The 25,152-nt window shown below is 38.5% G+C and overlaps 2 protein-coding genes across 5 annotated transcripts; both read left to right on the top strand.

Moving 5' to 3' along the window:
• Nucleotides 1–1,367: 1,367 nt before the first annotated feature.
• On the top strand, nucleotides 1,368–24,358 carry LOC110877253. 4 transcript variants are annotated; one of them, XM_035977353.1, is made up of 5 exons: nucleotides 1,368–1,519; nucleotides 1,798–1,840; nucleotides 2,874–2,975; nucleotides 6,579–6,629; nucleotides 23,763–24,358. In XM_035977353.1, the coding sequence occupies exons 3-5, from the start codon at nucleotides 2,940–2,942 to the stop codon at nucleotides 24,249–24,251; spliced, it is 576 nt and encodes a 191-aa protein (XP_035833246.1). In that variant the 5' UTR covers nucleotides 1,368–1,519; nucleotides 1,798–1,840; nucleotides 2,874–2,939; the 3' UTR covers nucleotides 24,252–24,358. The 4 variants fall into 4 exon arrangements, 1 of the variants encoding a protein (XP_035833246.1); XR_004866565.1 differs by lacking the exon at nucleotides 23,763–24,358 and adding an exon at nucleotides 17,923–18,957 and having other exon boundaries at nucleotides 1,377–1,519; XR_004866564.1 differs by lacking the exon at nucleotides 23,763–24,358 and adding an exon at nucleotides 17,030–17,913 and having other exon boundaries at nucleotides 1,377–1,519.
• Nucleotides 21,615–22,968, top strand: LOC118481982 (serine/threonine-protein phosphatase 7 long form homolog). Its single transcript, XM_035977352.1, has 3 exons — nucleotides 21,615–21,703; nucleotides 21,782–22,228; nucleotides 22,310–22,968. The coding sequence occupies exons 1-3, from the start codon at nucleotides 21,689–21,691 to the stop codon at nucleotides 22,589–22,591; spliced, it is 744 nt and encodes a 247-aa protein (XP_035833245.1). The 5' UTR covers nucleotides 21,615–21,688; the 3' UTR covers nucleotides 22,592–22,968.
• Nucleotides 24,359–25,152: the final 794 nt, after the last annotated feature.

The following is a 25,152-nucleotide window of genomic DNA, read 5'->3' as shown; positions in this document are numbered from 1 at the left end:
GTTCGTGCAAAAATAAATAAAATGGGGATGTGTGGATAACCGAAGCCTTAAGAAACTGTAAGGAATGTAGGAATCCGTTCGTGCAAAAATAAATAAAAACTTTAATTATTAACTTAAATCACAAGTGGAAAGGGAAGCAGAAATAACATACAATTACAACTGAAATAAAATTAAACAAGAACAGAATTTGCAAAGAAAATTAGTTCTTGGCTGAGGATCGTGTTAGACACGGGTCCCTTAAAACAAATTTGTTCTTGGCTGAGGATCGTGTTAGACACGGGTCCCTTAAAACAAATTTGTTCTTGGCTGAGGATCGTGTTAGACACGGGTCCCTTAAAACAAATTTTGTGTCTCCCAGGAGAACACGTTTGTTTCCAGGATACAACAGCCCAAAGCAGTTGCACTGTCGATCTTGACTCTAACCCGAAGGTGTACCTTGCTGCTTGAAGATAAGAATAATTCAGTAGAGAGAAAGTTGTTTGCTGTGTTTTCGGTGTGTTCATTCTGCAGTAGGAACCTCATATTTATATTGCAGGTCCAAGTCGAAACTGAAAAAAAGAATTAAATGGGAGAATTAAACTGCATTAAACGTCTTCAATGCACTTTAATTCGTCATTTAATTCTCAGTCAAAAGCATTGACTCGTCTGTTTCGAATGCTGAAGAGTAACTGCACTGGCATTAATTGCTGGAAGCTTCTGCGGCCGCACAAGATACACTGGTGCGTGCGCGCCCTTTCGCGCACAGGTCTGCACGCTCATGCGCGCATGCGCCATTTTGGCTCACTTCCATTAAATCGCCTCATCGCACACGCCACGCGCGCGCGTGTGTGTGTACTGGGGTGCGCCCTTCACGAGTACACTTAGTGAGTGTTTCCATCAAACAATAAAGATGAAGAGTTCCCACTTAAATACCCCTTTAAGTTTCATCTCTCCTCCTATGTGGGACAAGGTGCCACTTTCCCACTTTTTTAGCATTTATGTTACAAACACCGAACTTTGAGCATCGATATCTCATTAATCTTAGCTCCGTTTTGGACGTGATTTAGTTCGTTTTGAAGCTCTTTCGAACATAGAACACAAACCCACAAATAAATATATAAAACCCGCTCATTTTATTATATTTATTTCTAGTCCAAAGTAGAAAAAATCTTTTTCCTATATTATTAAAAGTGCTATTTTCACAAATTTCCAACAAGGAATATAAACTGCATTAAGAGGAGATAAACATCTCGGATTCCTTTGGTTTAAACATCCTGCAAAGGTTCAAAGTCTGCACTGGGCGTGGTGTGATTTGAAATGTCTTGTTTGAATTTGTAGCCTTGTGTGTTGTCTTTTGCTGTTTAAAGTATCAAAAAGAAACATGGGACCCCAAACCGTGAAAGTAGCGAATCTTTTATGAATTTGCTCAGATGTACGTCTACTTTACACTGTTTTTAGTCTCCATCTATGTTAATAAGAACACAAATCCACAATATCCAAGTGAAGAACGTTCAATTCGTCCATCCTCCTCGCTAATAAGGTAAGTTTTAAACCCGTTAATTTAGTACATACAACCTGATGGTGGATTTGATTCACGTATTCAGTTAAAGTTACACTTGCATGTTGTATGTTTGTAAGCATTTAATTAGGGTGATACACCTTTAGTAAGTTTGCTATACTATTGCTGTTAGTTTATGAATCTTCTTGTGTAAAATGTGAATGTTGTTGTAGAAACTGTATTGTGTATTCAAGCCATTGTATCCTGTTAATATGTTGATTATGAACTTAATGTATTCTGTATTATGTTAATTTTTGTAGATTTCTATCAAAGCCACTGGAAATCAAAGCCACTGGAAAGCTGGTATATTTTATTGAAGTTATTTTGCTTTATTACTAGGGTAGTGTTTCCGTCAAAACAAAAGAAAAGAAGTTAATGTTAATTAATTTATTAATATATATTTTAGTATAAACAAGGCTGGTATATTTTATTGAAGGTATTTTGCTTTATTACTAATAAAGATAAGTTATTGCTAAAGATTATTTTTTGGGTGAAACTAAAGTTACTAACCTGTATGCTTAACACTTTTTTTACGCGAAAAAATAAGTGATGATATAACTACATTGGTCTGGGAGAAAGATAGATATAATAAAAAATCATAGAGCAAAAGCAATCTTTTTTTTTTTTTTTTTTTTGTTAACAGAAAAAAAAATATGTAGATTTTGTTCAAAAAATAAATTTTATGTAGACACGGTTACTCAAGCAAAACAAATAATATCTTTTAAAAATAAAACAAAACTAAAAGTATTAAAAGATGTGAAATTTTAACATTATACATGGTAAACCTGTGGAAACATTCCTAGAGGTGTTCCAAGGCTTGTGAAAGTAAAAATGATGAAGAAAAGTTGAAGAAAATGAAGTTACAATAAGTTTATATAAATCAGAAAACAAATCTAACTTTGGAGACTTATATAAGTGATGTATCTCGTGACTACACCTTGGTGAATCTGGGATAACATCCTTAAAGGTCCTCCAAGTATATTGGTACAAGAAACATGAAGAAAAGTAGAGAAAAAAGTGCTCAAAGTTTCATGTTTTATCAATTCCATTAGGTACAATAATTGGAACCTTGATGAAGGGGCTTCTTCTATTATTTGTAAGGATAACACTGTTAAAAGCATATCCAATATGAGTGTAGTAAGACATCTTGAATCTCAAGATGTCAAAGATGTGTTAGTTAAACCATACATTGGACAAGATTATACTTCACAAAACCAGGCCTTTCATTTAAAAGGCACCATTAGTTCACTTGAAAGCAATCTGGTGTGTTTTTTGTTACTGATGATTTGGTCAAGTTTAATGTTATGTAATGGGTATTTTGTTTAAATTCTTATAGGCTTCCGACCCCTCATATACTCAACCCGAACTTTCCATGCCGCATTTTTCTTAGTCCAGTCAGACTATGCCGCTCTTTCCTCTGTCCGACCTTTCCATGCAAGTAAGTTATTTTGTTTTTATTTCACTTTCTTTGAACAATTTTAAGGTCATATGATGAGTATTTTGTTCAAATTATTTATAGGCTCCAGTGTAGGTCCACTCGGAGGATCAAGAAACCTACTTTCTTGTTGTTAGAACACAAATACAAGTGCGGAATCCTTGTAAATATGCAACCAAAGAAAAGTATAAAACACACACGTAACCAAAGATTCACTTATCTTGATTAAACGGAAGAGAACACTTACAACACATACACACAGTGTTTACAGACTCACCAAGCTCTCTTACATGTTCTGCATAACACAACTGTCTTATATAGACCTCCCAGCCCAGTAACATCACGAAGAATGTTACTGGGCCCACGAACAACCAAAGCCCACGAAGAACTAGGTTCTTCGTGAACTATCACTACGAAGAACCAACATGTGCATAAAGAAGGGTCTTCGTGAAGGTCCAATCCCACGAAGAATAGGTTCTTCGTGTGAGGCTGCAAACAGCAAAAACATGACAGTCACTTGTATAGAAACAGAAAGATAAAGCCAAACAACTTGCAGTCATGCAAACATGTACTGCATAACATATCAAAACACTATAACTGTCGTACCAAGTCAAGATAGGAGGATATCTTGACTTGGTCGACTCGACCAAAACATATAGACTCGATAATACGAAAAGACCGTTCATTACATTACAACGCAAACATAATAAGAACAAGCGACATACACAAAAAAGTGCATCAACAAACTCCCCCTTGCCTGTTGCTTTGTCTTCGGTATTTTGCCCTAGAACATACGTATGAAAACCACCTTTCTATGTTGGATAATCGTTCATGTGATTTAGCTTGGGGGGACGATTGTTGCTTCCCGTTTCACTCTCGCTTAAGAGAAGATTTTGAATGTTGTGATTTTGATTTGCGACACATGTCCAATGATTTGCGGTAATTTCTTACTTGGGCATTAATCCTTTGAACCATTGTGAAAGATCTTGGCTTGTACTTGAGTTATCACTCCAATCCAAGGATTTGAGCTCATTATGAATGGTTATTTTAAGATAAGTACTTAAAAATGTGGAGTAGTTAACAATGAGAGAAATAAAAACCTTCTATGAAAATTGTCTGACACTTGGAGTCATGAAGAACTGACTTACACGAAGAACCTATTCACAAAGAATAGACTCACGACGAACCTATTTCAACAAAAAACCCGGGGTCTTCGTTGACACTGGTTCTTCACATGTGATGGTTCTTCATGGAAGGTCAACTCACGAAGAATGGGTTCTTCGCCTATGGGTTCTTCATTGATGAGTGTTTTTCAGAAATAGATTCTTCGTAAAATGGTAGGTGAATGGTTACTAAAAAAAGAAAAATCTTATCCCTGCAATTTTGAAAGGTGTTTGGTGAATCACTCAAACTGGTATATCAGATAAACATTCGAAAATTCAATTTTTAGAAAAGGTACAGGAATATCCTTCAACAAAAGGAATATTCCGGTGACTTCTCCGGTCAAACACTTGCTGGAAAAGTTGTCGAGCAAAAGTTTTGCAAGAAATTTTAAGAAAAAACGTATTTTAGCATGTTTCCATGTATTTTAACAAGGTTTTTGTAAAAAAATTCAGCAAAAAAACAAGATTTCCTAAGTTTTCAGGCCATTTTCTAACAAAAACTCAAGTATCTTGTTTCAAGCTCAAGAACACTTCCAAGATGCTTCACAACTTGTTCAAACACACTACTATGCTTGGTTTTCAACAAGAAAGAGAGCCAAAGCTCTGATACCACTTGTAGGTCCACTCAGATGATCAAGAAACCTACTTTCTTGTTGTTAGAACACAAATACAAGTGTGGAATCCTTGTAAATATGCAACCAAAGCAAAGTATAAAGCACATATGTAACCAAAGATTCACTTATGTTGATTAAATGGAAGAGAACACTTACAAACACACACACACAGTGTTTACAGACTCACCAAGCTCTCTTAGATGTTCTGCATAACACAAATGTCTTATATAGACCTCCGAGCCCAGTAACATCACGAAGAATGTTACTGGGCCCACGAAGAACTAGGTTCTTCATGAACTATCACTACGAAGAACCAGCATGTGCACGAAGAAGGTTCTTCGTGAAGGTCCAATCCCACGAAGAACGGGCTGCAAACAACAAAAACATGACAGTCACTTGTGCTGAAACAGATAGATGAAGCCAAACAACTTGCAGTCATGCAAACATGCATTGCATTACATATCAAAACACTATAACTGTCGTACCAAGTCACAATAGGAGGATATCTTGACTTGGTCGACTCAATCAAAACATACAGACTCGATAATATGAAAAGACCGTTCATTACATTACAACGCAAACATAATAAGAACAAGCGACAGACGCAAAAAGTGCATCAACATCCATGCACTTCCTATATGCTACACAACCCGTCACCCTCTATTAGGCGTGGCCCGAACTTTTCGGAGGACGAGCTTGCGGAGTCTGACGAGGATTGATGACGATAGTGGTTATGTTAGTTTTATATGACGCAGTATTGTACGAACAATTTAATTTTTATGTTTTGATGTATGAACAATTTAATTTTCAGTAGTTATAATATTTGTTTAATTTGGATATGTTTGTTTTGATATGTTATAATGTACAAATATGTTTAGTTTGTTTGAATTGCTTAATTTCACTAAGTTTTAAAAAAAAAAATTATGATAAAAAAACCAACTTAATTAATTTAAAAAAAAAATAATGTCTAAAAAGATACTAATAACTATATGCTGCTCTTAAAAAAAATTCCTCCAGGGAATGTATTGCCATATATGATTGCCCTGATCCCCTAATCATTGGTCTGAAAAGTTTGTACTTCAAGTACACTATAGGAAGCGTATTACTCAATACGCCTAAACCCAGAGGAATCGTGCCCTATACGATTCCTATAGAGTTTCAAGAATGCACAAATAAAATGGGGATGTGTGGATAACCAAACCCTTAAGAAGCTATAAGGAATATAGACCACATTAAGAGGAGATAAAACATATCGGATTCCTTTGGTTTAAGCATCCTGCAAAGGTTCAAAGTCTGCACTGGGCGTGGTGTGATTTGAAATGTCTTGTTTGAATTTGTAGCCTTGTGTGTTGTCTTTTGCTGTTTTATGTATCAAAAAGAAACATGGGACCCCCAACCGTGAAAGTTGCGAATCTTTTATGAATTTGCTCAGATGTACGTCTACTTTACACTGTTTTTAGTCTCCATCTATGTTAATAAGAACACAAATCCACAATATCCAAGTGAAGAACGTTCAATTCGTCCATCCTCCTCGCTAATAAGGTAAGTTTTAAACCCGTTAATTTAGTACATACAACCTGATGGTGGATTTGATTCACGTATTCAGTTAAAGTTACACTTTGCATGTTGTGTGTTTGTAAGTATTTAATTAGGGTGATACACCTTTAGTAAGTTTGCCATACTATTGCTGTTAGTTTATGAATCTTCTTGTGTAAAATATGAATGTTGTATTTTGTAGAAACTGTATTGTGTGTGTATTCAAACCATTGTATTCTGTTAATGTGTTGATTATGAAGTTAATGTATTCTGTATTACGTTAATTTTTGTAGATTTGTATCAAAGCCACTGGAAATCAAAGCCACTGGATCAAAACAAGGCTGGTATATTTTATTGAAGTTATTTTGCTTTATTACTAGGGTAGTGCTTCCGTCAAAACAAAGGAAAACAAGTTAATGTTAATTAATTTAGGCCATAAGTCTCTTTACACCTTGGTTGGCTATCTACACATTTAGGGCTTACCTACGCTGCGTATAAGTATAGAGTTACCCTTCTACGAAGCGTATAGGTCTATATGGAGCGTAGGTAAGTGGTAGGTACACCACCAAACAGTCAAACCTAGTATCATTTCAAATCAGTCTTACATACGCTGCATATAGATCTATACGCACCTATACGCAGCGTATGTACATAAAGTGATACGTAGCGTATAGACCTATACGCAGCGTATGTCAGACAGATTTGATACTGATACGATGTTGTCTAGGCACGTGAATAAAGCTATACGCAGAGCATAGAGCTATACGAGGTGTATGATTGTGAATTTAAAAGTGTATTTAGACATCCAACTCTGCCTACGACTTTAAACACAACTTCGATTCCTTTCAATTCCTCTGTATACATTCATTTCCAATATTGTTAAAATGTCATCATTTTGAGACGAGAATTATTTCCTTAATCATTATTCTAACGGTGCGCCTTTCATTGTTACTAGGGTACACGTTTCAGGGCATATCTCAGACAACAAAAATTTTCAACGATGATGGTATTGAAACAATGAACTATTTAGCCCAAGTATCGGAAACCAACTTCATTGCCGAGATCTATGTTCAGTGGGAGGCAGTCAGTCCTGTCCAACACATGAGTTTCACAAACCTTCTGCATGACATTACACAACGTAATGTTGTTGACACCCAAGATTCTGATGAAGATGATGAGGGATACGGGCAAACAACTCAAGAACACCACTTGATGCCTCCTGTTGATAACATAGTAGGTCCGTCCTCCCAGTTTCTGGTGGGTGACAACAATAATGACGGTTTTGATGATTCGGAAAGTTGCAGCACCGAAGAAAGTTCTGAAAGTGAAGAGGCACCACCATCCGACGATGGTACTTCTGACGACGAGGCTGCAGTCAACCAACACACTGAGTTGACCCTGGCTCAGCCGAGGCCTATCATTCCAGCGACACATGACGACCCAGACGAGGACGAGGAACTTAGGGATTACATGTGTCCGGATTATGAAGATAATCCAATGGACATATGGAATCCAAAAGTAAAACAAATACGTCTCGGCATGTATTTCAAGTCAAAACAGGAGGTGGACCTTGCTATCCGAGAATGGAACATTCGCCGTGGAAGGGAAACTTTTGTGATGGATAGCAAACCAACTTTATACAAAGTTAAATGCTACACGAGAAACAAAAATTTTAAAAACCCTTTCCCTCATGCTCCTTTGTGTGAATGGCGTGCAACGGCATCAAAACAGAAACACCAACACCTTTGGCAAATTACCAACTGGGCGCCTGCCCACACTTGTTATTCCACGGTGGTACGCAACAACAACTGGTGCCTTAGATCTAAGGATATCACTGCACACATCCGGCCACAAATTCGTACAGACATTGCGTTGAAGGTGAAACACATTAGGACGCATATAAAGCAAGCGATGTCTGTCGATGTTACGTATACGAAGGCGTGGCGTGGACGAAGAAAGGCATTTGAGAGGATATATGGAACCTGGGAAAGCAACTTTCAGGAGCTGCCAAAGTACGTGTTACGGCTTCAGTCTCGAAACCCTGGTACGGTGGTTTCATGGTTTCATCACCCGCACTCGGCTCTAGGACATCCAACATTCAAATATGTTTTTTGGGCATTTGGTCCTTCTATTCACGCGTTTCATCTTTGCCAGCCTGTCATCTCTGTGGACGGCACACACTTGAAAGGAGGGTACCGTGGTAAGTTGTTGGTTGCGGTAACCAAAAACGCCAACAACTACATAATGCCAGTGGCGTACGCGCTAGTTGACGAAGAGACGGTTCATAGTTGGTGTTGGTTTTTCCAAAATTTGAGAGAGAATATGTCACCAAAGACTGTAACAGTAGAATTTGTGATCTATCAGACCGTCATGCCGGGATAATTAACGCGATGGAGAACCTTCTGGATTGGAGGGAACCAAACGCCTACCACCGTTATTGTCTTCGGCATGTCAGAAGCAATTTTAGTGGTAGGTTCAAGACCAAATCTCTTAGGAAGCTGTGTTGGATGATCGGGAGCACAAGTCAACGAAGAAAGTATCTTTGGGCTGTGAGGGAAATGCAGATGTTAAATCGGGGTGCTTGGAACTACCTGAACGACATCGAAAAAAGCAAGTGGACTATTGTTCATGACCGCGGAAACCGTCGTTGGGGTAACCTTACGACGAACATATCTGAGTCTATGAATAATGTCTTACGGGAAGCAAGACTCCTGCCAGTAAAAGCCTTGATTCATTATACGTTCACCAAGGACGTATCAGAGTATGCTCGCCACGCGCAGATGGCACAAAGCTGCAATACCCCTCTACCCCCTCGAATTTGGTCCAGGTTTAACAAGTTGCATTCCGTAGCCATGCAACATGAAGTGTCCGTCTACGTTGTCAGAGAAGGTCGTTACGCGGTGGTTTCAAGGGAAGAAACCAATGATGACGTTGGAAACGAGTACACCGTTGAATACAGACGCCACCGGTGCTCATGCGGGAATTGGCAAATGCTTAGATTCCCTTGTTCCCATGCTATCTCCGTTTGCGCTTGGAGGGGTGAGCAACCACATGACGTTACCCACTCCATATTCCACACGACCACCTATCAGGAACAGTATAGCGGTCATTTTTTCACCCTGGGACACAAAGATGAGTGGGAAGAAGCGGACTTGACAATTCAAGGGGACCCTTCGAGGGTCACAACACATCGAGGCAGGGTTCGTTCAAGAAGAATTCAAAACGAGATGGATGTTAACTACCACGATGAACCCCAGGCACGTCGATGCAGCAGATGCGGAGAAACCGGGCACAACAGGAAGACCTGTGGCCGACGTTAAGTTAGTATCTTTTTGTAGTTTTAATGTTAACTGTTAGGTGTATCCTCCTATGTTTTGTGTTTGGTATTTCTGTTTGAATTCTCAATTGGTGTAATTTAAAAATTAAGACATGTGTTCCAAAAAAATGAGTTTTTACGACTATTAATTTGAGAAAAATTCACAAACACAAAACACAAAATTCACAATCTTTTACATTGACCATCACAATAATATAAACATCAAAGAACATTACGCGGTTTATTTTAAATTAGGAGAATTCACGAACACACAATACATCTACACATACAGGAACCCCTAAGTCACTAACGACAGCATCATCTGATAACGCATTCGAGTCATGCTCTGGAATCAAAAGGATGTATCAGAGTCGCTGTCAATCTTGTGATATTGTTCACATGGATCATCACTAACGACGACATCATCTGATAACGCATTAGAGTCACGATCACTGTCGTATTGGTGGTAGCACAAGCTACGGTAGATGCATCCAAACCTACATATCGGGGGGTATGGTTCTAAAACCCTTAACGATGCAGGGTTAGGGTTCTGCACAATCCAAGGACTTTGAGGTCGTTGCATAAAGGAGGTAGGATTTTGATTTTGATGTTCAACATATGGTGGTGGGCGAGGATCTTGGTCGAGGGGTGAAGGTCTGGGAGGGGCATGCAGGTGTTTAGTGGAGGGGAGCACACTGTTAGGGTTTGGTTGTCGAGCAATATGGTTACGGTTGGTTTGGGGTTCAAGAAAGTTACGGTTGGGATGTGGTTGAACAGAGTTAACGTTGGGTTGTGGTTGAACAGTGTTACGGTTCGGTTGTGGCTGAATAGAGTTACGGTTCGGTTGTCGTTCAACATTTGCAGGGTTTGGCTCCCCTTCATGTATATGCAAATGAAAATGAATGTGTAATTCGTTATCACCATCTGCCATCCGAATAACTAGTGGGGTGAGGTAAAGATGTGAAGACATATTTGGGTGATAGGTGGTATTTATAGACAGGAGAAGTATAAGGGTGGGTAGTTATTATAATACTAGTAAAATAACCTACTGATACAATAAAGTATAATAACCTTCTTCCACTAAAGAGATAGAAAAGGACAAAAAACTTTCAAGTAAACACCACTACAACAAACATCATGATAGAAAAGGAGCAACCCTATTTCCAATGGCAGTCACCTCTAGATGATAGTTCCGAGTCTGACTCTTCTCCAGAATATAGGTTGTGCCAAACACAGGACCAATCTTCTTCTTCTTCCTCATAGTTCCAAGCTTCCTTCAGGACTTCTGGGTCGTAATCCTCCTCCGAGTTAGGGTTGAAATCAAACTGTTGATTGTCATAGGTCCAAACTTTTTTAACAACGGGGATTTCTTCAACCTGTTTGTTTCTTCCACGAACGTCCTTCTGTTTCGCCATTTGCTGATTCACAACTGCACCGGAAGACGATCCTCCTTCCTCGACAGGTTCTGATTTTGTTGATTTCTTTCCTTCCTCCAGAACAGTAACCTTTGCGGACACTTCACCTTACTTTGTATTTTACTGGGACGTGTACTTCAAGTGTTTCTGATGGGTCAAGCTTGATTCAAGTTAGGGTATACCCAACCCTAATAAAATTTGAATCGTTATTCGAAACATTTTTGGAACAAATTGCATACTGGGAACATTCTGGACGCCCACATGTGGAAAACACAATGGTGACACATACTGAAGTTTGCCAACATCAAAAGGAAAACCCAAGACCAGATTCAGGGGTGTTAGTTTGTATGTTGTTAAGTAAACTGGTTAATGACGAGGACGTCGAGATTGGGGGAGATGTTGTCGAGGCTTGCGCGAAATACAGACGAGAGATGGCGGATGAGTTTTATGCAGCTCGTTTTTCACCCCCAAAACCAATGGAAACGACCTCTGGCGAGACAACGCCAATGCCCTAAGTCCTTATTCACCATTACATGTAATAAAACGTGTAATTGTTTATCGTACTTGAATTAAATTATTAAATATCAATTTCCACTTTTTTTGTCAAAAAGTCAAAAATGCCTTTTTGGCCGTTTTGCCCCCCCCCCCCCCGCAAAACGAGAGGAAACGACCTCTTGCGAGACAACGCCAATGCCCCAAGTCCTTATTCACCCTATCATACGACACGAAGAAACTCGGTGATGGCGAACTGCGACACACCGGTGAGATAACAGACCCAGAAAATGCAAGGTTGGCCCTTTTTGACAAAAAGTCAAAAATGGCTTTTTGGTCGTTTCCCCCCCTCAAAACGAGAGGAAACGACCTCTGGCGAGACAACGCCATTGCCCCAAGTCCTTATTCACCCTAGCATACGACACGAAAAAACCCGGTGATGGCGAACTGCGACGCACCGGTGAGATAACAGACCCCGAAAACGCAAGGTTGGCCCTTTTTGACAAAAAGTCAAAAATGGCTTTTTGGCCGTTTTCCCCCCTCAAAATGAGAGGAAACGACCTCTGGCGAGACAACGCCAATGCCCCAAGTCCTTATTCACCCTAGCATACGACACGAAGAAACCCAATGATGGAGAACTGCGACGCACCGGTGAGATATTAGACCCAGAAAACGCAAGGTTGGCCATTTTTGACAAAAAGCCTAATATGTCGGAATATGAGGAAACATTAAATTTTTATTATAAAGAAAGTACGAAAGCACAATTCATAAACAAAAACAACATTCATCCTACATACAACACCATCTATAAAGCTAGTTAGCCATGTGGCGACGGTAGTTGATACAACTCTCTTCTACGTCAGTTTCATCAATGAGCGACTTGCCTCTTACAAGGTTCTCCATCATCATACAGATAAGCACCCCTGAATTAACAATGTTATCATTGTCCTGGGGCACACCATCTTGAACATAACCAAATGAAACTTTTTTCTTTGTGCAGTATCTCGAGTTTCGCCAATAGTGGATTTGGTCAAGAAAATGCTTGAAGAAAATTGGAAAAATGTCCATCACATGTTCAACCAGTCGTCTTTTTTCATTTCCCCATCTTTTATCAGTCCAATATTGTGTTATTTCCATGTTAAACATATCAACACGGAATAGTAACTAGTCCTCCTGCTTAATCCATATCGGAATATACAAATAATCAACCTACCAAAATGGAGGGTACGGTTCCTTCTTTCCCGCCATGTCTACCGCTCTTAAACAATCCTTCGTATAACACACGTCTTCATAAAATTGCGGAGGTAAAACCGTCCAACGCAATTTCCTTGACGGGTCTTTTAAAAGTTTTGATTGTCGAAGCCGCATCAGCCTTAACGTCCACGCTTCAACATGCTGCCATAAAAAAATATATCTAATCAGTGATTTGTATAATCAAAATTTAATACTGGTAGGATTGGGTTTACAATGTCATTTAGGCATGCACTAGATTCGTAGCCTAGTAGGCTACCCCAAAAGCTTCTAGGTAGCTGTATTTCCCCTAAAAAGAGAGAATAACAAAAAGGGGAATCCCCGTTTAGGTAAAACTCAACAGCATCCCTTGACCAATTTTCGGAATTTTCGGTTGGAAATGCAAAATTTTTTCTTTCTGGAGGGCTGCCACCAGGTTTACTCGACTGAGCGGACGACCCACGGTTATTTAGCATGACCTGGGTCGGCTTTGGAAAAGACGAAGTGCTAGAACGACCGGTTGGACGTCTTAACTTGTTTAGAATCGAAAATGACTTTCTCTTGACCACATGCGAATTGTTTTGCTCATCAGCTACTTGATTGTCACCTTGGTTAGCCATAAAGGTGGTTGTGGTTTTTGTGGACTTTTCATTCCCTATGGTAGGGGTATTTATAGTGGGTGGAAATTGAATTAAAAATACTTTTTCTTTTTGAGAAAAATGCTTATTAGTTAAAAATTGTGAAATGTCCTTTATACCCTTAATGATAAACAAATATAAATACCTCATGATTGTGTTAGTTTATGTGTTTTTTTAGTATCAGTTTACTTAGAACAATAAAATAATAATAAAATATATTGCACAAATAACAAAAACAAAAAACACAATATATTTATTTCACAATGTATTACACAATATATTTATTTCACAAAGTATTACACTCTATGGGTCATTCGGTGGTGGAAACAGGTTCAAGTCGAGACTCCAGTCTAAGGGGTTTGGTTCAACATCTGCATAACGGTTCCGGTGATCTTCGTTACATTGGTTTGGGGGCCAGTACTGATAGTCTGTTTGGGTCTCCGGCATATATGTTAGCATCTGTGACGCGGGGGTAACAAACCCTGCCAGACTTGTGTTGGGGTCCATCATATGGGACGAGGGGCTAAAAAACCCCGCCTGAGTTATGTTTGGGTCTACAAACTGATTGTTGTTACCCATATCATTCTGTTGGGGGTTCAATAAGTCACCGACGTCAAAACCCTCGGAGCATGTCGTAGCCAACACTGACTGCCATGATCTACACATATCAGTATTACCAAAGTTTCCCGCAAAATTTACATCTTCGTTACCACCGGATCCTAATCCCCATTGTTTCGAAGTTTGGGCCCCAATTTGATGTCCCGGCCTCTTGAACGCTTCTACCACCACGACCACGACGTCGGGGCCTCCCTACCCTCTGTGTACGAGGATATGAAACACGGTCCACCGGCTCCTGTGACAGATGAGTTAGATATTGTGTGTATTTTGGAACATTAGACATCTCAAGGGCCCGATACGCCGCACCATGAATAACGTCCACATCTCCAGATCGGTGAATTAGAACCATCGTCTCCGACTGCAAAAAAATAATTAATAATTAATTTTTTTACTAACAATAATAAAGGTAACTTTCAATAATTTTAAACTTGTATATACCATCATTTGGGCCCTTGCTCCTTCGTCTTGAAAACCGCTCGTAGGGCCAGCTGACAGCTGACAACTGTGGGTTAGACACATATAACACGGTATGTTCCATGTACCACGGCATGTAATCATTGGCAACTCCAACAGATGTCATGAGTTCCCCGGTGACCAAGTTTTGATGACGTGCCTCCCACTGACAAACATAAGGTGCGTGACGACTTAACCAGTTCCAGCCGGTTTTCCCGCTACGGTTCATGGAATGAAGCCTGGCATGCTCATTATGATCTATGGCAGTTGAGTTAGGTATATACTGGAACATGCCAAACTGTCTCATCACTCGTTGGAAAGTGATGCTCCACAACCGAGTAGTATAGAAGAGGGCAACAACTCCGCCAAATTCCCATACCACTCCGACATATATCGGGGAGTCTACCCATAATGTCGTCGTATGGTCTCCAATTAAACTGAAACAAAAAAAAAATCAATCTTTAGAAACGTGTTCAAACAAACTTATATTTTATATGTTAACAACTAACAACCATAATGTTGCCTCGGTCATAGATTGCAGTTAAGATCTATATGTTCTCAGGCAATGTGTGGAAACATCTGTACACGTTGAGCTTCCCTTCCACCTAAAAGGATAAATAAAAAAATAAAATAGTGTTATATAGATACCAAATAATAAATTTAATTATTTCCAATTCACAATACCGAGCAGCTAACGGGGCATTGTACTGGAACCGGCCAACAGCAGGAACAAAACAACGAAACCTCTCCCAAACCCACACTTGTAGAAGCGCAACTGGGCCAGTAATGGCTATAGCATTAGGTGCTACAGCATTACAAAGGTTTCTGGAAAGGAGAGCTAACACAGCACTGCCCCAACTATATCCCGAACATGCGGGCAAGTCTACGAGAAAGTCTAAAAATTTGACATCAATCAGGTGGTTTGCATTATCAGGAAAGATTGTGCACCCTATCAAATAAAATATTATTTGACGTGCACGAAAAATGCAATCTTCATCTGATGCTTCATTTTCAGAAAAATTGGATGACGTTATTTGTTCTAAAACTCGGGAGGACTTAACCCTTTTGCCCTTCACATCAGCTTCCACAGGGGTAAACCCCAACACCTGTTGACACTTGTCTCGTACAATATACATCGACATACCAGTGTCAGCCCCAGAAATAGGCAACCCATCTATTGGTAGCCCCCACAACACGTTGACATCCTGTAATGTCATAGTCGTTTCTCCAAAAGGAAGGTGAAACGTGCGAGTTTCTGGCCTCCATCTCTCAACCAACGCAATTATTAAGGCGTGGTCTACATACTTGTACCCAATTTGCAGTATCCCGCTGAATCCTGCTGCATGTATTAAACCTTCTACCCTTCCACCAACCGGATTTTCTTTCATATGCTGCCAGAACGTTCGATCTGATCGTCTAATATTTAATGGCTCATCATACGCTGTTGGATTTTTGAATACCTCAAACGCACGGTGATTCTTGTCCAAGAACAACACCGATGCATTAAGAGGACCAGGATGACATTCAAAATTCATCTTCGGCTGATAAAAGTTGTCTGAATATTTATCGGTAATGAAAGGATTGAAGCTTCGTTTGATATTGAAAATGTATCTCGAGTGCTTTGCTTTATGTTCATATGTAAAGACTTCAATCTGTGCATCATTTTTCGAATTCATGGTGAAAGCCAGTATTTTTCTTACACTACAATATTTTTCTTACACAAAACTATTCAAGTTAGCAGGTTTGATTCCATATCATGTGAGAGCCTAGGGTTTAGTCATATCACCTTTACATTCACCACTCACATTTCATGCTGCATAAAGATAACAAGGTGAAACAGTCACATATTACTAGCAAACGAAAGTTGCATGTAAATTCTGCAAACATGACAGTTATTTTAATAAGCCTGTGACACCATTCTGCGATCTTTAATAAGCTTGTGACACCATACAACGACCTTGAATAAACTTGTAACATGAAACAGCGACCTTGAATAAGCTTGCAGAATCAAACAGTGATCTTTACTAAGCTTGTAACATGAAACAGGGACCTTAAATAAGCTTGCAGAATCAAACAGCGACCTTGAATAAGCTTGCAGAATCAAACAACGATCTTTACTAAGCTTGTAGTATGATTCTGCGACCTTCAATAACATTGTAGTATGAAACTGCGACTTTCTATAAGGTTGCAAGACAAAACAGCGACTTTCAGAAGGTCGCTGTATGAAGCTGCAACCTTCAACATCTTTTGTAGCTTTTGCAGATCATGGCAGATTTGGCAGGATACTTCATTGAAGGTCGTTGTATGAACTTGCAACCTACCTAAATGTGAAAACAAAATGTTTAACCACCTAATAACACTCTTTTCTTGTTCAAAACACCTATTATTGCAAAAAATTCTAGAAGAAGCACCATTCATCAATGTCCCGATTACCGTTCCTAAAGGTATTGATAAAAAGCAGAAGAGAAATTCGACAAAATCTTCTTTGGCTTCTGCAAATAAGAGCTTTCCAGTCGACTTTTGCAAACATACTTCCAGGACCATCTTTGAACTTGTAGATGTCTCTTTTTTGATGAAAACAGATTGATCAGAAGTTGAACCGGGCCCAGGAACAACTAAGCCAGCTATGATAGGATTGTTGTTGTGGAACATTAATCGAGTGAACGAAGAATCAAGAGATAGTGCAATCTTTAGAAGATGAAGCATCTGAAAATAAGAAATTTGGTAGAACCTTTTTACATGAAATTTACTAGACTTCTAATGCATAGACAAAACATCTTAACTCCTTTGATATATAGCTAACTTTCTTTTACTTTTAGGAACATATATAATAAAATGTTACTACATATACATATATACTTTTTTGAGCAACAATTGCCTAAATACCACATTACCACCAAACCTTACACTTGCAAAGATTTGAACCAACACAACTAAGTCAAGGGTTACTATAGATTTATATCAACATGCATATATAAATATACATACACACACACAAAATAATTTGATTTAGTATTTTCAAATTAACGCTACCTGTTTGGAACTCAAATCTAAATTTTTCTCCTCTAGATGACTCGTGTCATTTATTCCAAGATCTGTGAGTATTCCAAAAAACTTGTCACACTATAAGGCATCATAGGAAAATCGTCTGTGATGATGAAAGTTGCAACATCGGAAACAAACACACCACCACCACCAACAACACGAACGTTGGAATTGTAAGAATGAGTTTTATTCATCAAGCCTCCATCAAAGAAGTGGTTAACAGGCTCTGTGTCATCTATCTCTAGTTTAAGATTTTTGCAGTGATCATATGATAGACTTCTGGGGTTAAGAAGCATAAATTTACATTCTTCTATAGCAAAGTAACGCTTAGGAAAATCTTTCAGGCTCTGATACAGATTGTTCAAGCTCCCAAGAGCCTCAAACTTTGCATCAGGAAGTTTCCCTAACATTTTGACAATTGTTCCTACAGGTAGTGTCATGAAGCTGAATAGAATGTCAACAAAACTGTGATCCGCTTCAGCATACACCACTCTTTTTTCACTTTGTCTATAAATACTTTTGGCCATAACTATCTGCACACCTTGGTTGGCTATCTACACACTTAGGGTTTACATACGCTGCGTATAGTTCTATACGCAGCGTATAGGGTTACCCTTCTACGCAGCGTATAGGTCTATACGGAGCGTAGGTGAGGGGTAGGTACACGACCAGATAGTCAAACCTAGTACCATGTCAAATTAGTCGGACATACGCTGCTTATAGATCTATACGCAGCGTATGTACATAAAGTGATACGTAGCGTATAGACCTATATACAACGTATGTCAGACAGATTTGACACTGATACGATGTTGTCTAGGCACAAGAATAAAGCTATACGCAGAGTATAGAGCTATACCAGGCTTATGATTGTGAATTCAAAAGTGTATTTAGACATCCATCTATGCCTACGAATTTAAACACAGTTTCGATTTCTTTCAATTCCTCTGTATCAAAAACAATTTCAATTCCTCTGTATACATTCATTTCCAATATTGTTAAAATGTCATCATTTTGGGACGAGAATTATTTCCTTAATCACTATTCTAATGACGCATGGGGAGTAAATGATATAATGAGGAGGAGGAGGTTGTGTTTGGCGTCCATGTTGATCAAAAAATACAGTTGCCAGACTTGAATGAGATTCCGACTCCACCTGTTGATGAAACATATTACCCGGCGCATCAAGTGTATCCGGATTACGGATACGGGTATGAATCTTCGTACATGCAACAAGGTAATCTGGATAGATACGTAGGATACAGTGCTGAGAATGCACCTGCTGATGAACCATATTACCCGACACAGCAATCGTATCCGGGTTGCGGATACGGGGGTGAAGTTTCTTACGTGCAACAAGATAATTCGGATAGATACAGAGGATACGGTGGATACAGTTATGAACCTTGTAACACACCACTGTATGATGATTATGAACCATCTACCCCGGGCAATCCGTATCAAATACAGGAGGTATGGCATTAATATTGGTATCATTCTTATAATAATTATTATTATTGTTAAATTATATTCTTATTGTTATTATTAATATTATTTCTCAAATTATATTGTTATTGTTATTGTTAATATTCGTATTTTTGTTATAATTCTTAATAGTATAATAATTATATTGTTGTTAAAATTATTATAGTTATTACTATTGTTAAAATGATATAACTATTGTCAACATTATTATAATAATAATTATTATTGTTATTAAAATTATTATAATTTTTATTATTGTTAAATTTTTCATAATTATTATTATTGTTAAAATTATATAACTATTGCTATTATTATTATTATTATTATTATTATTATTATTATTATTATTATTATTATTATTATTATTATTATTATTATTATTATTATTATTATTATTATTATCATCATCATTGTGATTGTTCTTCATCTTATTATTATTATTATTATTATTATTATTATTATTATTATTATTATTGTTGTTGTTATTGTTATTATTATTATTATTGTTGTTATTATTATTATTATTGTTATTACTATTGTCATTATTAGTATTCGTATTGTTGTAAAAATTAAATTATTACTGTTAATATTATAATTATTATTATTGTTGTTGTTTTTATTATTATTATTAATATTCGTATTGTTGTTAAAATACGTATTATTATTAATATTCGTATTGTTATTGTTAAAATTATTAAAATATTATAATTATTATAATTATTTTTATTATTGTTAATATTCATATTGTTGTTAAAATACGTATTATTGTTAATTTATTTATTTATTTATTTATTTATTATTATTATTATTATTATTATTAGAGTTAATTGCTCGGATGGTCCTTGATTTTTTTGCAATAATAGGTGTTTTGAACAAGAAAAGAGTGTTATTAGGTGGTTAAACATTTTGTTTTCACATTTAGGTAGGTTGCAAGTTCATACAGCGACCTTCAATGAACTATTCTGCAAAATCTGCCATGATCTGCAAAAGCTGCAAAAGATGTTGAAGGTTGCAGCTTCATACAGCGACCTTCTGAAAGTCGCTGTTTTGTCTTGCAACCTTATAGAAAGTCGCATTTTCATACTACACTGTTATTGAAGGTCGCAAAATCATACTACAAGCTTAGTAAAGATCGCTGTTTGATTCTGCAAGCTTATTCAAGGTCGCTGTTTGATTCTGCAAGCCTATTCAAGGTCGATGTTTCATGTTACAAGCTTAGTAAAGATCGCTGTTTGATTCTACAAGCTTATTCAAGGTCGCTGTTTCATGTTACAAGTTTATTCAAGGTCGCTGTATGGTGTCACAAGCTTATTAAAGATCGCAGAATGGTGTCCAAGCTTATTAAAATAACTGTCATGTTTGCAGAATTTACATGCAACTTTTGTTTGCTAGTAATAGGTGACTGTTTCACCTTGTTGTCTTTATGCAGCATGAAATGTGAGTGGTGAATGTATAGGTGATATGACTAAACCCTAGGCTCTCACATGATATGGAATCAAACCTGCTAACTTGAATAGTTTTGTGTAAGAAAAATACTGTAGTGTAAGAAAAATACTGGCTTTCACCATGAATTCGAAAAATGATGCACAGATTGAAGTCTTTACATATGAACATAAAGCAAAGCACTCGAGATACATTTTCAATATCAAACGAAGCTTCAATCCTTTCATTACCGATAAATATTTAGTCAACTTTTATCAGCCGAAGATGAATTTTGAATGCCATCCTGGTCCTCTTAATGCATCGGTGTTGTTCTTGGACAAGAATCACCGTGCGTTTGAGGTATTCAAAAATCCAACAGCGTATGATGAGCCATTAAATATTAGACGTTCAGATCGAACGTTCTTGCAGCATATGAAAGAAAATCCGGTTGGTGGAAGGGTAGAAGGTTTAATACATGCAGCAGGATTCAGCGGGATACTGCAAATTGGGTACAAGTATGTAGACCACGCCTTAATAACTGCGTTGGTTGAGAGATGGAGGCCAGAAACTCACACGTTTCACCTTCCTTTTGGAGAAACGACTGTGACATTACAGGATGTCAACGTGTTGTGGGGGCTACCAATAGATGGGTTGCCTATTTCTGGGGCTGACACTGGTATGTTGATGTATACTGTACGAGACAAGTGACAACAGGTGTTGGGGTTTACCCCTATGGAAGCTGATGTGAAGGGCAAAAGGGTTAAGTCCTCCCGAGTTTTAGAACAAATAACGTCATCCAATTTTTCTGAAAATGAAGCATCAGATGAAGATTGCATTTTTCGTGCACGTCAAATAATATTTTATTTGATAGGGTGCACAATCTTTCCTGATAATGCAAACCACCTGATTGATGTCAAATTTTTAGAATTTCTCGTAGACTTGCCCGCATGTTTGGGATATAGTTGGGGCAGTGCTGTGTTAGCTCTCCTATACAGAAACCTTTGTAATGCTGTAGCACCTAATGCTATAGCCATTACTGGCCCAGTTGCGCTTCTACAAGTGTGGGTTTGGGAGAGGTTTCGTTGTTTTGCTCCTGCTGTTGGCCGGTTCCAGTACAATGCCCCGTTAGCTGCTCGGTAGTGTGAATTGGAAATAATTAAATTTATTATTTGGTATCTATATAACACTATGTTATTTTTTTTATTTATCCTTTTAGGTGGAAGGGAAGCTTAACGTGTACAGATGTTTCCACACATTGCCTGAGAACATATAGATCTTAACTGCAATCTATGACCGAGGCAACAGTATGGTTGTTAGTTGTTAACATATAAAATATAAGTTTGTTTGAACACGTTTCTAAAGATTGATTTTTTTTGTTTCAGTTTAATTGGAGACCATATGACGACATTGTGGGTAGACTTCCCGATATATGTCGGAGTGGTATGGGAATTTGGCGGAGTTGTGGCCCTCTGCTATACTACTCGGTTGTGGAGCATCACTATCCTCAACGAGTGATGAGACAGTTTGGCATGTTCCAGTATATACCTAACCCAATTGCCATTGATCATAATGAGCATGCCAGGCTTCATTCCATGAACCGGAGCGGGAAAACCGGCTGGAACTGGTTAAGTCGTCACACACCGTTTGTTTGTCAGTGGGAGGCACGTCATCAAAACTTGGTCACCGGGGAACTCATGACATCTGTTGGAGTTGCCAATGATTACATGCCGTGGTACATGGAACATACCGTGTTATATGTGTCTAACCCACAGTTGTCAACTGGCCCTACGAGCGGTTTTCAAGACGAAGGAGCAAGGGCCCAAATGATGGTATATACAAGTTTAAAATTATTGAAAGTTACCTTTATTATTGTTAGTAAAAAAAATTAATTATTAATTATTTTTTTTCAGTCAGAGACGATGGATCTAATTCACCGATCTGAAGATGTGGACGTTATTCATGGTGCGGCGTATCGGGCCCTTGAGATGTCTAATGTTCCAAAATACACACAATATCCGACTCATCTGTCACCGGAGCCGGTGGACCGTGTTTCATATCCTCGTACACAGAGGGTAGGGAGGCCCCGACGTCATGGTCGTGGTGGTAGAAACGTTCAAGAGGCCGGGACATCAAATTGGGGCCCAAACTTCGAAACAGGGGGGGATCAGGATCCGGTGGTAACGAAGATGTAAATTTTGCGGGAAACTTTGGTAATACTGATATGGGTGGATCATGGCAGTCAGTGTTGGCTACCTCATGCTCTGAGGATTTTGACGTCGGTGACTTATTGAACCCCCAACAAAATGATATGGGTAACAACAGTCAGTTTGTAGACCCAAACATAAGTCAGGCGGGGTTTTTTAGCCCCTCGTCCCATATGATGGACCCCAACACAAATCTGGCAGGGTTTGTTACCCCCGCGTCACAGATGATAACATTTATGCCGGAGACCCAAACAGACTATCAGTACTGGCCCCCAAACCAAAGTAACGAAGATCACCAGAACCGTTATGCAGATGTTGAACCAAACCCCTTAGACTGGAGTCTCGACTTGAACCTGTTTCCACCACCGAATGACCCATAAAGTGTAATACTTTGTGAAATAAATATATTGTGTAATACATTGTGAAATAAATATATTGTGTTTTTTGTTTTTGTTATTTGTGCAATATATTTTATTATTATTTTATTGTTCTAAGTAAACTGATACTAAAAAAACACATAAACTAACACAATCATGAGGTATTTATATTTGTTTATCATTATGGGTATAAAGGACATTTCACAATTTTTAACTAATAAGCATTTTTCTCAAAATGATAAAGTATTTTTAATTCAATTTCCACCAACTATAAATACCCCTACCATAGGGAATGAGAAGTCCACAAAAACCACAACCACCTTTATGGCTAACCAAGGTGACAATCAAGTAGCTGATGAGCAAAACAATTCGCATGTGGTCAAGAGAAAGTCATTTTCGATTCTAAACAAGTTAAGACGTCCAACCGGTCGTTCTAGCACTTCGTCTTTTCCAAAGCCGACCCAGGTCGTGCTAAATAACCGTGGGTCGTCCGCTCAGTCGAGTAAACCTGGTGGCAGCTCTCCAGAAAGAAAAAAATTTGCATTTCCAACCGAAAATTCCGAAAATTGGTCAAGGGATGCTGTTGAGTTTTACCTAAACGGGGATTCCCCTTTTTGTTATTCTCGCTTTTTAGGGGAAATACAGCTACCTAGAAGCTTTTGGGGTAGCCTACTAGGCTACGAATCTAGTGCATGCCTAAATGACATTGTAAACCCAATCCTGCCAGTATTAAATTTTGATTATACAAATCACTGATTAGATATATTTTTTTTTTATGGCAGCATGTTGAAGCGTGGACGTTAAGGCTGATGCGGCTTCGACAATCTAAACTTTTAAAAGACCCGTCAAGGAAATTGCGTTGGACGGTTTTACCTCCGCAATTTTATGAAGACGTGTGTTATACGAAGGATTGTTTAAGAGCGGTAGACATGGCGGGAAAGAAGGAACCGTACCCTCTATTTTGGGAGGTTGATTATTTGTATATTCCGATATGGATTAAGCAGGAGGACTGGTTACTATTCCGTGTTGATATCTTTAACATGGAAATAACACAATATTGGACTGATAAAAGATGGGGAAATGAAAAAAGACGCCTGGTTGAACACGTGATGGACATTTTTCCAATTTTCTTCAAGCATTTTCTTGACCAAATCCACTATTGGCGAAACTCGAGATACTGCACAAAGAAAAAGTTTCATTTGGTTATGTTCAAGATGGTGTGCCCCAGGACAATGATAACATTGCTAATTCAAGGGTGCTTGTCTGTATGATGATGGAGAACCTTGTAAGAGGCAAGTCGCTCATTGATGAAACTGACGTAGAAGAGAGTTGTATCAACTACCGTCGCCACATGGCTAACGAGCTTTATAGATGTCATTGTATGTAGGATGAATGTTTTTTTGTTTATGAATTGTGCTTTTGTACTTTCTTTATAATAAAAATTTAATGTTTCCTCATATTCCGACATATTAGGCTTTTTGTCAAAAATGGCCAACCTTGCGTTTTCTGGGTCTGTTATCTCACCGGTGCGTCGCAGTTCTCCATCACCGGGTTTCTTTGTGTCATATGCTAGGGTGAATAAGGACTTGGGGCATTGGCGTTGTCTCGCCAGAGGTCGTTTCCTCTCGTTTTGAGGGGGGAAACGACCAAAAAGCCATTTTTGACTTTTTGTCAAAAAGGGCCAACCTTGCGTTTTCTGGGTCTGTTATCTCACCGGTGCGTCGCAGTTCGCCATCACCGGGTTTCTTCGTGTCGTATGCTAGGATGAATAAGGACTTGGGGCAATGGCGTTGTCTCGCCAGAGGTCGTTTCCTCTCGTTTTGAGGGGGGAAAACGACCAAAAAGCCATTTTTGACTTTTTGTCAAAAAGGGCCAACATTGCGTTTTCTGGGTCTGTTATCTCACCGGTGCGTCACAGTTCGCCATCACCGGGTTTCTTCGTGTCGTATGATAGGGTGAATAAGGACTTGGGGCATTGGCGTTGTCTCGCCAGAGGTCGTTTCCTCTCGTTTTGCATTGGGGCAAAACGGCCAAAAAGGCATTTTTGACTTTTTGACAAAAAAAGTGGAAATTGATATTTAATAATTTAATACAAGTACGATAAACAATTACACGTTTTATTACATGTAAGGGTGAATAAGGACTTGGGGCATTGGCGTTGTCTCGCCAGAG

This window comes from Helianthus annuus, chromosome 9 (assembly GCF_002127325.2).
Source record: "Helianthus annuus cultivar XRQ/B chromosome 9, HanXRQr2.0-SUNRISE, whole genome shotgun sequence".
Classification (NCBI taxonomy): Eukaryota; Viridiplantae; Streptophyta; class Magnoliopsida; order Asterales; family Asteraceae; genus Helianthus; species Helianthus annuus.
Note: the sequence above shows the minus strand (reverse complement) of the source record. Positions and strands in the feature narration are given on the sequence as shown.

Coding starts and splice junctions, on each gene's coding strand:
- LOC110877253 (XM_035977353.1), top strand. CDS start 2,940: ATGCCGCTCTTTCCTCTGTCCGACCTTTCCATGCAA. Junction 2,976..6,578: donor TGTCCGACCTTTCCATGCAA/GTAAGTTATTTT, acceptor TAATTTTTGTAG/ATTTGTATCAAAGCCACTGG. Junction 6,630..23,762: donor ACTGGATCAAAACAAGGCTG/GTATATTTTATT, acceptor TTTTTATGGCAG/CATGTTGAAGCGTGGACGTT.
- LOC118481982 (XM_035977352.1), top strand. Junction 22,229..22,309: donor GAGCAAGGGCCCAAATGATG/GTATATACAAGT, acceptor ATTTTTTTTCAG/TCAGAGACGATGGATCTAAT.